The sequence below is a fragment of the Temnothorax longispinosus genome, chromosome 6 (assembly GCF_030848805.1).
Source record: "Temnothorax longispinosus isolate EJ_2023e chromosome 6, Tlon_JGU_v1, whole genome shotgun sequence".
Classification (NCBI taxonomy): Eukaryota; Metazoa; Arthropoda; class Insecta; order Hymenoptera; family Formicidae; genus Temnothorax; species Temnothorax longispinosus.
The window spans coordinates 4,074,645-4,090,787 of NC_092363.1; the positions used below are offsets into that span (position 1 = coordinate 4,074,645).

At 36.4% G+C, this 16,143-nt stretch overlaps 3 protein-coding genes and 1 long non-coding RNA gene across 7 annotated transcripts in view; 2 read left to right on the top strand and 2 right to left on the bottom strand.

Annotated features, from left to right (window-relative positions):
* The window catches only part of Hwt (SH2 domain-containing adapter heavyweight), a 171,594-nt gene that overhangs the window by 16,388 nt on the left and 139,063 nt on the right, over nt 1-16,143 (top strand). The window lies entirely within an intron of this gene.
* On the bottom strand, nt 1,728-3,963 carry LOC139814949 (chymotrypsin-2-like). The gene is made up of 7 exons (XM_071781479.1): nt 3,810-3,963; nt 3,378-3,451; nt 3,101-3,195; nt 2,769-2,913; nt 2,554-2,667; nt 2,256-2,408; nt 1,728-2,106 (listed from the first exon to the last, which is right to left on the bottom strand). The coding sequence occupies exons 1-7, from the start codon at nt 3,856-3,858 to the stop codon at nt 1,963-1,965; spliced, it is 774 nt and encodes a 257-aa protein (XP_071637580.1). The 5' UTR covers nt 3,859-3,963; the 3' UTR covers nt 1,728-1,962.
* LOC139814951 (chymotrypsin-2-like) lies at nt 9,233-12,250 on the bottom strand. The gene is made up of 7 exons (XM_071781481.1): nt 11,854-12,250; nt 11,380-11,450; nt 11,098-11,192; nt 10,839-10,986; nt 10,646-10,759; nt 10,373-10,525; nt 9,233-10,074 (listed from the first exon to the last, which is right to left on the bottom strand). Exons 1-7 carry the CDS (start codon nt 11,900-11,902, stop codon nt 9,931-9,933), a joined length of 774 nt encoding a protein of 257 aa, XP_071637582.1. The 5' UTR covers nt 11,903-12,250; the 3' UTR covers nt 9,233-9,930.
* On the top strand, nt 9,833-15,009 carry LOC139814956 (uncharacterized). 4 transcript variants are annotated; one of them, XR_011732624.1, is made up of 3 exons: nt 9,833-9,968; nt 13,607-13,939; nt 14,038-15,009. It is a non-coding gene; the product is annotated as an uncharacterized lncRNA (long non-coding RNA). The 4 variants fall into 4 exon arrangements; XR_011732623.1 differs by lacking the exon at nt 9,833-9,968 and adding an exon at nt 12,520-13,274 and having other exon boundaries at nt 14,038-15,006; XR_011732625.1 differs by lacking the exon at nt 9,833-9,968 and having other exon boundaries at nt 13,266-13,939; nt 14,038-14,565; nt 14,646-15,009.

The following is a 16,143-nucleotide window of genomic DNA, read 5'->3' on the forward strand; positions in this document are numbered from 1 at the left end:
ATGGCAATGTGTGCTTTCGGTCATCTGAGACATTGCCATAATGGCAATGTGTGCTTTCAGTCATCTGAGGCATTGTCATTTTCGCTCGTAGCATCGAGCCGAGACGCAGGTTTCTAGCGGATCCTGGGAGGTTCTCACCTTTTCTGCTTGATTGTGAGTGGGCAAACTTGATGAGACAAGCTAATATCGAGCTCGAGACGAGCAGAGAGAAGGAGACAAGCTGATTAACATATTTTTGGATTAAAACGTAAAAGGAAGGAAGGATGTGCTATAGCTCGGATGAGATCTCCTTTCCTCTAATGGATAAATAACTTGGATGCGCTTTTTTTTTAATGAGATCTTCTTTCCTCTAAACGGATACGTACCTTTGTCTATTCATTTCCGTATGCATGCCTTCCCCCGCTCCGAGCGAGGAAGCACCCCCGAAATTCCCCTCGGCCGAGCCCGTCCGGGTGGCGGATGCGACTTGTCACGTCACAATGTATCTGCTTGGATAGTTGAGTTAGGGAATATGGTCTTCGCAGTATACGTGTGTACATATTATACATCTTATTTCGGCCAGGCGACAGTAAATATACCGTATTCAGCACGCGGTTTTGAACCGTAAAGTTATTCGGGAATATTTATGCGAGATACGGGTGAGACAGCTTATAACATTTGTTACGTAATTGGGGCGGAAAGTAGCCGTCCGTCTCTGTGCGACAAATTAATTTCTGAGAGTTAAATTGCAGGTGAAAATTTCGAACTATAATTATGCTAACCAAATCGTGAAATATTCAGATTTTTCGCACAAATAGTGAAACTGACTTCTAAGATTATCGAGAATATTTTTTAAATAAAAAGAGTAAAGGGCTCACTGGAAGGAGTTGCATTTAATAATAATTTCCGTTAGAAATGAGCAACTATCAGGCTTTTTCATGCAGTAAAACAAAATGGAGAGCGATGTTTGAAGCCTATCACTCTTGGAAGAACGGCGACAGCAGAAATTCATTAGAGCAATGTAAATACGGTGGCAGAATAGAATTCGGTATGAACGATCTGCGATCGCGCTTTCTTGTCGAGTAGCAGCCGTCTCGTTGCATAGTTGCAGCTCGTCTTGTTCTTATTCGGAAAGTTTATAACGTTTGCTATTAGTTATACTTCCCCCAGGAAAAAAAAACAAATGTAATAAGTTCGTTTATATTTTTATACCGTTTTTCTTCTTCTCGGGGTTACAGCTTGCGGAAAGTTTCTCTTTCGTTCTCGATTGCCTTTTCCTCGTCCGTAAATCTGGAGGGTGTGTGCGACTTGTTTTTCGAAGAGACATCGCGTATTATCTTTTATTTTCTTTTCCACAATTATAAAGTCGCTAGACGTCATAAAGGAAGTAATAAGAATACGCTTGTGGAGCTACTGATGACACGATTAACGCATATCTTTCATCTACGATCAAGTTTTACTGAATAGAGAATTGTCGATACGATCATGACTGTCAATTACGGCTGAAACGTGCGCATCGTTTCCGCTCTGCCAAGTGTCACCGGAAATAAGAGCAACACGTGAGGGCCGCGCGGTCACGGTGTATTGATTTAGCGACAGAGCCCAGTTCTATTCGACCTCTTGCGCTATCCAATAGCTCTATATCGAAATCCCTCTGGATTCGATTTGTGATAAGTGATGGACGGACGGCACTTGTCGCGCGATATAATTCCTCATCGTCTTTTCGGGCAGGCTAAATTCACCAGTAGTTTTCTTTGAATAAATCAAAGTAATATTTATTTCGTCAAAAAAGTGTACAGAATTTTGAGGGCACCTACTATGTACAACCCTATGTCACATCGTTATCGTACAGTTTTTACATCGAAATATCTTTCTTTCTTAGTTTAGATTACTTAGTTTAGAGGTTTTAAGAACCGATGTCTAAAAAATTATACAGAACGAAGGACAAAGTACGAGCCATAGTTGGAAGTGAGAGAGAGTAGTTTAGACCGCGTTAGCCTTAATCCAATCCAGGTAAGAGACAACACGTGTATATACGGTGGGGTAGGAGGTGCTGGCGCAACCGTTCGCCCAGGATACCAATCCAACGAGTTTTCCACCGACAGTCAATGGGCCACCAGAGTCACCCTGGAAGAAGCAAGATGCCATTTTAAATATGACGTCTAGATCTTGTTTTGTGCATTTAATTTCTTCATCGAGGTTTTAAATATTTGGTCGTGAGGATATTAAATAGATGGACCGATGCAATGGCAGTTGAAATTTTAAGATAAACTTACGTGGCAAGATCCTTTCTCAGTTTCCGGATGGTGCGCGCAAACTTGCGTGGGGTAGACATTATATCCCATATTGTTGTACATATACTTGCAGTATTCTTGATCAGCGATCAAGATGTTGACTCGTTGTAACTTAGTAGTGGTTGGTCCATTTTGCTGCAATTTCGCAATAACATTTATAACTGTTGCTGTCGGAGTGACACTAATTTTCTCTTATTCCTTTTATACTAGATATTATAAATATCTAGTATTATAGTCTAAGTTACAGACTAAATGATACTTAAAATGACAAAAAACTTACCCAGAGTCTGCCCCATCCTGATACAACAGCTACTTCGTTGGCCTTAACGGTATGTCCCTTTGGTGGCAGAGGAACGTGTCCAACTTTGTTAGATTTTACGAAGGGAGTTTTTACCTAAAAGACAATTTTTACTTGAGATTTGTAATGTTTTATTAGAAAAAAATTAGAAAGATTCTAATTTCCTCGTGTGAAAAGAAAATTTAAGCCATGTTCACCTTCAATAAAGCAATATCGTTAAGCCAGGAATTAGCGGGGTTATAGTTTTCGTGAATAATGATTCTTTCGACATCATGCTGTGTTTTCTCCTGGCTTGTTAGATTGATCGTTGCAGCAACAACTTTTATGCTATTGGCGCGTTTGCTACAACACGAAATTTATAATTGATTAAATTTTTACCTAAATATATAATACAGTGAATATGTCATATTTTTTACATTGGTAAAATAATATTTACACGTATGTACGCGTGAAAATGTTTATAGTAGAGAGATATATTAGCGTGAATCATATGCAATTATTTTATTAAAAGTAATAATAATAAAATTACCCCTCAACGCAATGAGCTGCTGTGATGACATATTTATCGCTCAGAATTGATCCACCACAGAAGTGGAAGGAAGAATATTTATCTTGAAGAGAAATCTGTGAAAATATCATAGCATTCTAATATCTGCACATCTGTTCATATAATAATTTTATATATATTTTCATACGTTAATTATAATGAAAAGTATTTATACGAACATATATATATATATATACGTATACTAGTTTATATATATGTATATACTGTTAATTTTTGTAATGAATTTTGTAACATGTACCTGATATGGAATCTCGCCTACTTTAGCATCCTCTCCATTCACGATCCTGGGATCAAAGAATGGAAGGACTCCAGCTGCAACGATAAGTCATTATCACTATATGTAAAATGCAGCGGAAGAAACACAATCTTCACAGAGATTTAAATTGTAACTAGTAATAGTTCGTTTCTCAGGTGTGTTTTAATATTGAATTTTTGGATCTGTGTGAGTTAGCAATCTTTCAGTGAAGTTTCATTGAAAATTATAAAGGATAGTTTTGCTATTATTTCTATTTGTGTATTTAATTGATTGGCAGATAAATAAAAAAATTACTTATTTGAATAATACGACACAGTAAAGCGATTTATTCCCCAAGATATTTCTAAGAGAGTTATTAATTTGTGTTCACTTGATTGAATGATTATCGGTTCACTCGAGAGAATTATCACTTACCGTGAGAGAAAGCCAGAAGGCCGAGGAGACACAGAACTCTCAACGCCATTGTCTGATCACTGACCGAAGCCTGATTTGAACTCGTCGACGCCGCGATTTTATATGTACCTGTTTCTAATTGCGTCGCCCCTCTTCCGTGTAAGTAGTCCAACGATTGTCAAGTTTTCTTAAGAAATTAGATTAGATAGATCAGTTGCGAAGTAGTATATCGGAGATGTACTGATACGGATTGATCAATGATCATTCGTCTTGATAAGCACGTGATACTGTGTCGTCATTGGAATTTTATTCTCTCAAAATGTTTCTCTTTCGATTCATCGCGGTTTCATATATATTACTTAATATTATTTCATTTTTTGAAATTATTAAAAGATTAATAATTTAAGTAATTATATTTATTTATTTAGCATATCGCACTTGTAACTTTTTATGATTTTAAAAATATTTTTGTCGAAATATTTTCCACGATTTTTTATTTGAGATACTTTTGGTAATGCAGCTGTCAAAATTAAATACAAATCTTAGCGTATTTTATTTAAAGTAGGCATAATTTGTAATAAGTTATTATAATTTCTTTTTAATAATTACTTTTATTATTATTTTTCTTATCATTCGAGGAAAGCAATAATCGTATTCTGTCGATTCCTGGTGTCACTTTTGATATATGATATGGATCTGGATTTTCCCGTATCTTTAATCTTGCTCGATGAATCTTTCGCACGATTTAATCGCACTCTTTGATTGCGATTAAATCGATTGAAAGGACTATCACGATTCTTCGACATGATAATTATGGTTATCGATATGATAATTCGATATGATAATGATAATAGCAGCGTTTCACACTTTTTTTCGCTTATCATTCAATGAAACCCATAATGAGTTGATTTTTTGTAGCTCGGTAGACAATGCTATTTTTTATCTTCGCGGAAGTATAAGCTACTGATTATAGTTATCGTTCACTAACTCCGTTCGCAAACAACTTATATATACTTGATTAGATATAGAGCTATTATAATCTTATCACTTTTTTGACTTTCTCTGTTTTTGACCACGAAGAATAATTTTCTTATTAGGTTCGTACATTATATTATATTAGATATAAACTAAACGTTGTAAGATCTTTACAATTAATAACTACGTAAAGAAAAAAATTATTTTCAAAGATAAAATTGACGTTGCGAGATAATAATTTTGTCGGAAATGGTAAGCTACGCTGCATTAAAAACTTTAATAGTCTCTTATTAAAAGTTTCATGCTCGCGGCGCTAATTTCAATAGGAAGTCTCACGAGGGATGAAGTTTCCGGTCATCCTCGTAGCCTGCGAATTTTTATCAGAAAATCCTGACCGTCAAACGGATAGGTGAGAGACAATCTCGATCGCAGGTCCAGGATGCCTGCGGGCTGTCAGAGTTTCAGGATTTATCTGCGACTTCGTGCCTCGATCATGTAATCGACCGAATGGATGATCAAAGCTTTGTCGATCGAGATCACTGATACTTTGCGTGCACGAACTCTCAATCGTGTTCGCCTGCCCTTTACTAAACTTGCTAGCATGTGAAAGCTCCAAATAAATTTACAACTCATACATACATGGAATTAGTTAACTCTCAAGCGAATTCATAGCAATGAAAGCCGTTCGTTCGGAATTTGTAATTGCAGATCCTTTTGTAATCGCGTGTTTTATATCGCTGATGGAAGAAACCACGATATAAGAAATTACATTGAAAAATTGAACATTTAAATTTTATTATTTACAGTTTTGGTGCAATGTTTTAATTGTACAAATGTTTGTTTATTTTATGAAACTGTACGCGGCGCCGCGATGAGGATATTTATCAGATTTTAGTAATGTATTTATCAATATGTTTATGATGGCATGTATTGTGCAGATACGAGCGCAATCGTTTACCAACTGTGATAATGGTAACTCTATCGGTCGACAAAAATATTTGGTGCGATAAAAAATGTTTCCAAATAATTCTCTTCGTACAATCGTAAATATATCTCTTCGTAAATATATCGGGTGTGAAACTATAAGTTTCTTAATTACACATTCTTTAGATAACAAATGGGAGTTAGTTAGATTATCTTATCAGATACAGTCTATATTCCGCAGTCATTTAGTGTTTTAAATTGTTTCAACAGAAGTACCACGATAAGTGTTCTGGTTTTAATGATAGTGCGTAAAAATGGGACAAGTAGAACAGGCGATATTTATATCGTTGTGTCGCTGTATTTTTAAGTTCTGCTTACAAATCCATTTCGCAAATTTGCTCGTTGGGCGTGCATCGCAAGCGCATATTGTTTGCACAGGAGAATATCTATTTCCTTACGTCGGTGAAATTTGCTATCGCATGTTTTATTCAAGAGTCCCTTTTGGAATATCGGTTGTTGCAAAACTGCAAATAGAATAAAAGGTTCAAAGGTTGGTCCGGAAACAACGGGCGCTTCTCGCGCGAGCGCTCGTGAGAATCCGAGAACACCGTTTTTCCTTCCACGCGTAAAATTGCCAAGATTTTCAAACAAAGCGAGCGCTCTTTTAAAAGAGAGGAAGGATTTATGAGAAGAGATATAAAAGTATGCATTTTCTGGGCTATTATTTGCGCGGAGAGAAGTGTGTATAATTCATATTACGTGATATGACGATTGTTACTAATAATATGTCCTTTTATCACATTCACGCTTTATGTAGCGTGTATATAATGTTATAACGTGTTTCACATTGTTGATAATTTTTATCTGCGATTAATTCTGAATAGATTTCTGGATAGAAGGATGAATTAATATGATGAATTTTGCGTCCTACAAATTGCTCAAAAACTATTTATTTTTACAATTAACTATTTTTTATTTTAACATCTAATTTAATTTATTTATTTTTCTGTATTGAAGAGTTATTTCAATACAGTTTGCTATATATTATAAATTCGTGCTTAAATGAAGTCACGTTGGTGATTACATTGTGATGGAATTAATACGCTTATTGAAACGCTGCGTCAGAGTCACGGCGATTTTCTTAACAATTGCACAATTTATCCCTAGTAGTACACAAATATTTTTGGCTACTTAGTCATACACACTGGGTCTGTGAGACCCGGCCAACTTTCGAATGTTGTAGTTTCCGCGAAACTACTAATTGAATGTTTTTTTTTTCAAACTGAAGAGGAGACTGTTAAGAATACATCTGTAAAAGCGAAAACTCTGTGCGGTTCGTATTTTTCCCCAAAAAGTCGTTTAAGTGTAAGAATTTTTTGTTGAGGAGGAAAAACACGAGTTTTGCAATTTTTTTGAAAATTTACAACTTTGAAATTATCCGGTAGAATTCAATTTCTCTTGCGGATTCTGAAAGAGCAGATGTCATATCTTCAGGAAAAAAACAGAGCAATGTAATTTTTGATCGTTATCAACAAAATCTCCAGGGGTCAAGTAAGCCGATTTTTGAGGTCTCTTTTTTCGTAAAAGTAAATGTTTTCGCGTGATTTCTTAAAAAATTAAACTAGAAACGAGATAAAAAAACATGACTACCATGACTAAACATGACTTATGTACACCGTGTGTGTGTGTGTGTGTGTATACACATTCTATAAAACATTAATATCAAAGTCATACTTATAAACCAATAAATGATTGTTAATATCGAAAGATTATAACAAAAACGTTAATATTTATTTAATACTACTTATTTAGTACCAAACTAGCAAAAAAAAAAAAAAAACGAGGCATGAACTTACTTTGAATTTCGACCGAGTCGTATTAACTTGAGTCTCTGAGACCCGATACTATCTTTCGCACTGTTCCGCAACTATAAATAACTACAGAGATTTGCCTAGCGGCAAATGGTAGGGGTAGGACCAAAGTTTTTTCTACGCCGCAGAGCTGTCTTTATAATGTCAAGGGCCCCGCGATATCAGTCCCTCGAAAATTTGGCTGGGTCTCTTAGACCCAAGTGTGTACTTCTAGGGGTTATTGAGGTGCGTTGAACTTCGACAATGTCCTTGCTGGAGCGACCGTCAGAAAACGGTTGAACGAGTGCGGGCGGTATTCTCTTCTCTTGCTCGTCCTCGGAAAAGTAGTAGCCACGGCGTCTGCATATTACGACGCTACGCGCATGACCAACCGTGATAAAAAAACATCGATTACCAGTTTGCATAAAATCTCGGATCTGTTCTGTGTGGATATCGACGTCGCTTATTAACGCCTAGCTTCTCATTCGTAGTGTCATTTGTACGATTTTAATATGAAGCGTGTTTGTGTGCTCTTTTCCTCTCCATTTTGCTTCTCGTTGGGCACGATGCCTGAAATCGATTTAATATTTTAAAGAAGAAAGTTTTCTCTTTCAGGGAAAACGGAGAAGATATAACACTTCTGACAGTCATGGTAATATTTGTAATTTTAAGCGAAGATAACCGCGAACAATCGAATTGCGTCTTTAGTATGAAAATGTGAAGCGCGATTTGATAATCTGAAGTTAATAACACTACGTAAATATTCGTATGTAAATTATTTGTCGAAACTGCATTTAAAGTGTAATTTTTTAATTTTAATTAAAATTGTAAATTTTGCTTTTAATCAATATGTCAATGGGACTCTCAAATTTATTGATCAATATACCGCAGCGTTTAAAAATACGTGAAGTGTTATTTGGTTTATTTAAATTACTAACGGCGGAAATATGGGGTCATGCATGAGTCGCATCACCTCGTTCAGAATGATAACTGAGTCTGTTGATTTGACCAATATAGATGATCGATAAATTTATTAACGTTTGCCGCAATTGCACTATGTATGTTTGTCGAACTAATAAAATATTAATCTCAACGTAGTGGCGCGTGCAAATGGAAGATCGTTTCAGATCAACAAGTATTTCCTCGTGCGTAAATTGCGTCGGCAGATTTTGCACACGTTTGCGCCCTATATATATCATAAATTGTTTACGGTGAATATTGTTACCGCATGATGCGCAATATTTAAGTTTACTTATTACGTCACGTATTATTAGGCATCGGAATAAACAAACGCTTCTTATACCCTCGCGAGAAATATTATATGAAACGTTAATCGCGGTACCGCTGTAATGTCGCGTAACGTCTTTGTAATTAGTCAAGTGCAAATTACGGCTGGCGCGTTCATGGCAAGTTAGCACCGCTACAGGGGTAAGTTAATTATCGTCAAGGCGACGGAGCAGATTATATGAATAATCATGATCGTGTGTGCGGCAACTAATTATAGACGGAACACGGTTGAAAAGTATTACGACGTTACTTAATGATTCTACCGATGACTCTATCTAACGACGATATACTTAGCTTGTTATCGGTCTGATTTAATTTCACGAGATAAATGCAAAAACTTAAGATAATAATCTAGACGACCTGTCGTTCTTAATTAGCTTAGTCGACTGTTTGGATTAAAAGAGCATTTATTCATAACAAGATAACGTATTTTAATTACACTATATTATGGGCCTTTTTTTATTTACACAATTTACAGACATTTATATACAAAGGGACTTTGAGTATGTATAATTTAAATTTAAATTTAACGACAGATAGAATCTATTTACATACTACATTTACCCCATATTCTTATATTTATTTAATTTTATAATATTTAGTATTCTTACACTCTCTAAGAACATCAATTCCCTTCAATTCTGGAACACTTTATATATTATTCAATATTTACAAGTCTTTCTAATTTATAAATAATAGATATATGAAATAAACACCAGTGTGACATGTTTGCTATAGATTTTGGAACCGTGATAAAACATTTTGCGAGATAAGTGAAAATAACACAAACATATTTGCAAAACGAATTATCAACGCAAATGTGCTTGTACAAATTTCTTGCTTAAATTACAGCATCTGACACGAGACTGATCTCCGTGCGTGTCTACTGATAGCCTTATCATATCAGCAGTCAGTTTTGAAAGATACGACATAATCTACTGTATAGCAGCAGTAACAAATTTTGCCCGTGCGAGATAAAATTATTGGCGGCACATTCAACGCGACGGAATAAAATAGAAAAAAAATATGAATGTAACCTGTGCTCGGTATGCTTGTGTGAATTGACGATCGTCAGTCTATACGAATAATGAATATATCAATTGAATTTATACGGCGTTCTTCTTGATCCAGTCGATGTACGAAGGTACGCGAGTGTATACAGTTGGATAGTCAGTAAGAGAACAAGCTTTCGCCCATGATACGAGCCCGACAAGCTTTCCATTAACGATCAAGGGACCGCCCGAGTCACCCTGCAAAAGAAGATTAAAATGTTTTCTAAAATTAAAACAGAAAAAAAAGAACGATTCGCGCATGCATAAAATGTTTAAAGCTCGCGTGACGCTTTAAAGCGATACAGCTTTCGCAACTGTTGCTCTTTCTTTTAATTCTGGTTTGTTATATATTTCGCCGGGAGTGTTAATCAACTATTTTTCGCAATTGTTTATCTTGTCTTCTCTAAGTTACGTTTAACTTTTATCTTATAATTCTATTAAGGATTAAATTTAGTCTAAAAAGCTAAAAAGATTATTATACGTTCGCTGCGTTTACCTTACAAGATCCTCGGTTGACGTTCGGATCGTAGGCACAAATATGAGTATCGTAAATATCATACATCATCCTGTCATACATTCTTTTGCAATAGTCCTGTTTAGCTATGTAAATGTTAGCCTTTTGTAAGTATTTGGATCCGGGCCCGTCTGGCTGTAATTTGTAAGAGAATTACGGCGTTAGAACCGTTGTTGCTGCTTTTAGCAAATATATATATAAAACCGCAGCAAACGATATACATATATCGCGTGAAATTAATTGTGCTGCGCTTACCGATAATCTGCCAAATCCGGAGACTCTGGCCACAGCCCCTTCCTGGACAGTTTCATTTTGTGCGGGCAGAGTTACCAAACCAACGTTGCTCGATGGGTTAAAAGGAGAGAACACCTAAAGAAACAAAACGTTGCGTCAGTGACGAGAGCCACTGACATCGAGATTCGAAAAAACAGTCGATTGGACAACTTACCCTAATCAATGCGATGTCGTTAACCCATGAATTAGAAGGATTGTATTCTTTATGAGTAATGATCTCTTTAACCGCACGTGTCGCGCCTGCGCCTGGACGGTTCAAATTTACAGTACCGGCGATAACTTTTACGTCCCTAGGAAGCTTGCTGCAGATGGAATAGTCGTAATTAAAACGCAAATTTATTAGCATCTCTTTTAAAATCGCAAGCTCTGACATTTCACGAGACACATGTTACTTGGCTGTGAAAGCTAATTACCCTTCGACGCAGTGAGCAGCAGTAACGACGAAATTTAGATTAACGATAGATCCGCCACAAAAATGAAAGCTATTACTTGGCATCTGCAGGGAGACCTGGAAAATAATTTCTACCTGATGATCCATTCTTTTTTTTCTGCATCTTCGAGCACTTAGTTAATGAGAGTTATGTAAAACGGAGTATCTGTATCATTGTTTGAGAGATTGATACTAAATTTGTTACGTAAGAAAGTAATTTTACTTGAATTTAGCAGATAACGTCATTTTACAAGTCACAACTCACCTGATACGGTATTTCACCTTGTTTTACATCCTCACCATTTATGATACGTGGGTCGAACTCGGATACGGTGGCTGTTAACACAACAATGAACCTATTGAGCTAAAATTTTACCAGAGAGTTAGCTGTATATTTTAATGCAATTGAATGTATACGTCATCAATGTAGCGTTCGATTAAATTCAATTTAAAACAGCACTTTATTATATTTCTTCCTGTTGCAGTTGTCACATCGATGTACGAGACATTACTTTAATTTTTGTTATTTGAGTCACTTTAATCAACGGCAATTTGATTAATTGGTCAAAACTTGCTCTTGTGAAGATTCAAACAGTGTCAATTCGACTTATCGAAATTACTAATCAAAAAACTGGGCAGTTTATATCTCATTTCACTACGGTCATAATGCATAATATACAAAAAATGTAGGTAATTTCTATTATATTATATTTATTCTGTTGATATTAATTTTACTCACGCTGGAAGGTAGAAGCTACGCCAAGAAGAAATAAAACTGAAGACAGCATTTTAAGCGCCAACAATCACATTTGCTGAACAATGAAGTAATTATATACTTTTCTGATGATAAATGGCACACCTGTTAACAGACCGTTGAGTAGCAAGTCTTCCTGCGTTCCAGATTAGATAAGTACATTTAATTGCCGATTACGTCTGATTTTTTGTTTGCTGTTTTCGTTTCACGTATCAACGGGTATTTGTAAAACGGATGCGCGTTGTCGAATAAGGTAGTAAATATTCTCTGATTTAACATCTTTAAAAAAATGGATAGAATTTTACATACTTAAACTTTGTCTAGAAATTAAGAAATAACTGAAGATCAAATAGTTTAACATTTGCCTTCATATAAATGAACGAATAATTAATTTTCAATAATTAATTTTCAATGATGAGATATTTTTTCTATGCGTTTGAGTTTATAAGTATAAATTATTTTAAAGGTTCACATATTTATAAACGATTATGTACATTTTACGTATTTATTTCCTTTCCTAAAATTTTACAATTAAGTTTGTCGTTAGAATTATCGTATTTTTTAAAGGGTCCAATAATTTTTTTCGCAAGATTTCTGTGTATAATATGTACATTTCAATAAATTTTAATTACCTGTCAGATATTGATGAATGTCGGACTCTGAACAGCTTATCATTTGGATTGACCGACGATGATGTATTACGAAAATTCTGAAGCTAAATATTAAATTTATTGTTAAATTATCACGAAGATTATCACATCCCTACTACGTTTATGTACTTCGTGGAAATAATCGATAGCTCCGATGATATTGACAATGAAAAGATTGTATAGATACAGAGAATAGAATTTTTATAACTTCGAAGGTTGAACTTATTTTTATGCAGTAATCAATGTCATAGTGATAAGTAAAGGTTTATATTTACTGGAATTGTATCAGTCGTAAACATGATAGAAATAGTGTTGGGATTACCTAGTGCTAACTATATCCTCACACAGATTTATAGTTTTGCACGTAGAGCTTCAATCATTTCTTCCATTTTACGAAAATCTGCTCGCTTTCCTATAACGACACATAATACGTATTAATTTATCGCGGAACCGGCGTGTGTAGGCGTTCGCATTAAAAATGCCGTTACAGTTCTGAGTGTGCAATGTTGCGAAACGGTGCCCGTTAAAAACCCGTCTCTTCATTGCCGCATCCATCATTTTAAGACGAGCGAATTGTGCGCTGTTTTTATCCAATTAGGATGAAGTAGCCGTCAGTCAATGTGGCGTATCCCCTGGGGGGGCGTCATAACCCATTACGACGGCACCTGGTTGAGTGACCTTCCGATCGATAGCAGAACAGATGCGAAACTGCATCCAAGGCGACGTTGGCTCGGCTCCAGATACTTCGAAAGTCTTGTACGTGCTGATAATGCCGCAAAGACATCATCTCTTTTTTTTACGATGCAAGTTAAACACGCCGCGTTTTTAAACGGTCGAGTGATCTTCTGAATAATGCAGCCCTAATTTGGACCTTTTAAATCTCAGTTTGCCAGTTTCCCCCTTAAACGTACTGAGACACGAAATCGTTGCGATAGGCTGTAAATATAGGAGATGTTAATGCGATGCGTGAATGCTAACTTTTATTTATGCGCATTACCATTCTCGTATGACACTGATATGCGATATCCAATTTTCGGAATTTTTCGTGAGGAAAAAAAATGATGTTTATCGGAAAACTTGTTTTTCAGGTCATACATATCGAGCGCATATGACACGCGATACAAATGAAAATATCCCCCCGAAAATTTTTATCTACACAGCGAGCGGATTTGTACGTAGCATCCTGCCGGATTTGATTGCACTGCCGCAACATAGCTTCATCAAAACCGACGGGATGAAGCTAATGCAACGTGGATTTGTTGAGAAAATACGTAAATTTATATTTCTCATTTCGCGATATTTAAAAAAGAGGATTTCCGCGAGAGAAAGCTGGCGTTCTCCAACTTACTCAATGCGCGAGCGGATACACAAGTCGAATTCAATCGTATGGCAATCACGTCACGGTCGAGAGATTATCCGAGGTAAGCTTCATGATGAGCCGAATGCTCCAGCTTTAAAGAGACGGAAGTTTTCCCAAGTTACTCGAAGCATTTGTATACTTCATTCCGAATATCCGCAGCTCCGCAATGTCGCCACTGGATTCAGTTGTCCCGGAAGGCGCCATCCTTCTTTATCACGAAATCTTGACAGACAGCCGCGGGATGCCTGGCTCCCAAGGTAGGGGTCGATCGATTCTCCCTACCTAATGGAATGCAGCCCGACTCGTGATGGTTGAAACCGAACCGCCGAATGCGAAGATAATAACGCGGCCGTGTAATTGTACTTGAAGCGCGATATATCGAGATCTGTTAATTTTCGAAACAAACAGGATGTTATCGCGTTGATATCGTCGTTTTTAAACGGAATTTCTAATTTATTATTAAAAGCAACAGGCTATGAAGATCGGTCGAAACGTGACGATACAATCGACAATTCTGCGATTTTCGATTTGTGACCTGGACGTACCGTTATCGCGATACCTCGGGGTGTAGAAGGAGGTAGGGAGTCGATCGATCCTGGCAACCAAAAAGTGATATTGAGAACCGCTGTTCCAGGACTCACCTGCGTCCGACGACCCCGCATCCAGAGCTTCTCATCGATCATACAGGTAGTGAAATAGTCTAACTCTGTTCTCGATGTGTTGATGCACATTATTGTCGAACTATTCAGAATCTTTGAATTATCTAGATTTATCCGGTGAAGATAAACACATGAATGAATACACGAATAGCTTCGGATAATTTCTGACAATGAGAGACAGCATGTGTTATTGCTTTGTTGAGAGAAGAAGATTTCTATGTAGATTCTGAAACATGTACTTATAAATGCGAAATATGTAGTCCTGGTGCATTATTTTTCATTGAGCAATGCCCCATCGGCTAAACTGTATAACATTTGATGGTTTTCTTAATGAGAATTTTTTTAACGAAAAAGTATTATTTTTTTAATGACAATTTTTTTTAACGAGAAAGTATTATTTAAAAAGAAAATGCCTTAGAATATTTAATTATATTTTTCTTAATTCGTAATAAGAAAATGCAGAATTTATGAATAAAATAATCATTGCGAAATACGTAATTTATTGTCATCAATTTATTTATTAATTGTACCTTTGTAACGCAATATTTGATGAATTTAAAGAGAAACCGTATTGTTTCTTCAAAAATGTATCAGAATATCTAAACTATTTTGGTTAATGGTTAATGAAAGAAGCAGAATGCTGTTATTATATAATAATTATTGCCAGGTATATATGTAATTTATATCTTTGTAGAGCATTTAGGAGAATTAGAGCTCACTTAAATCCGAGAAAACAAGCTCACAGATGTTTCTTGCGCTGTAATTCTTAACAATTATATGTAGTACCCGAGGGAGTAGCGTAGCGTGAGCGGAGACGTAAGTTGCAGCGCAAAGTTTACCAAAGGAAATACGGGGAATCATAAAACCGTTTTCGGAGCTCACAGTAATCGCGCGTTTCTCGTGATTATTGTTTGAAATGGCGGTTGTTATCTGCTGTATTTAATTTTCATTCTCGTTTTCTGTCTAATAATTTTAACGTATCGGGAGGTGGGAGTCTCCGTTTTTCGCTTTCGTGTGCATTAAGCACGAGAACCGGCAGAGTCAAATAACGTGGATCGGTTGGATGCCAGGCATTTTCGATATTTCGCCTTCACGGCGTCGTAAAAGCAAAGAGCATCGGCGCGACCCGTCTCTCTGCAAACTACTTTCCTACTCAGTTTCAATCCGATACCTCGCAACATCGAATTTCTCAGCGACAGCGATACATCAATCAAATGCATACGTTTTTCTTTTTTGATAAACTCGATCGACGAAATTTACTTGCTCGCAAAAACAATTCGAAATTGTTCGAATACTTTTCTCTGATGCACGTGAACGTTTATTACTGCCTTTTATGAAATGGAAGAACACACATTATGCGAAGCATATATCTCAACAAACGCGCCAGAACCCTCCGTTCGTACGACCTGCACGTCTATGCGCGCGTGTGCGGAAACGTAGAAATTAACGTCGCGCAGAAACAAGAGGAGATAGATACAAATGGTTCTTGCGTCCATTTTTGAGAGAGAAATGTTCATTAATCTCTCCGAAACAATTTCGTGCACTTGGCGCACGTTGCCGGAACGGTTAAACGGATTTGCTTTGACTGACCCACTTCTCTCTCTTG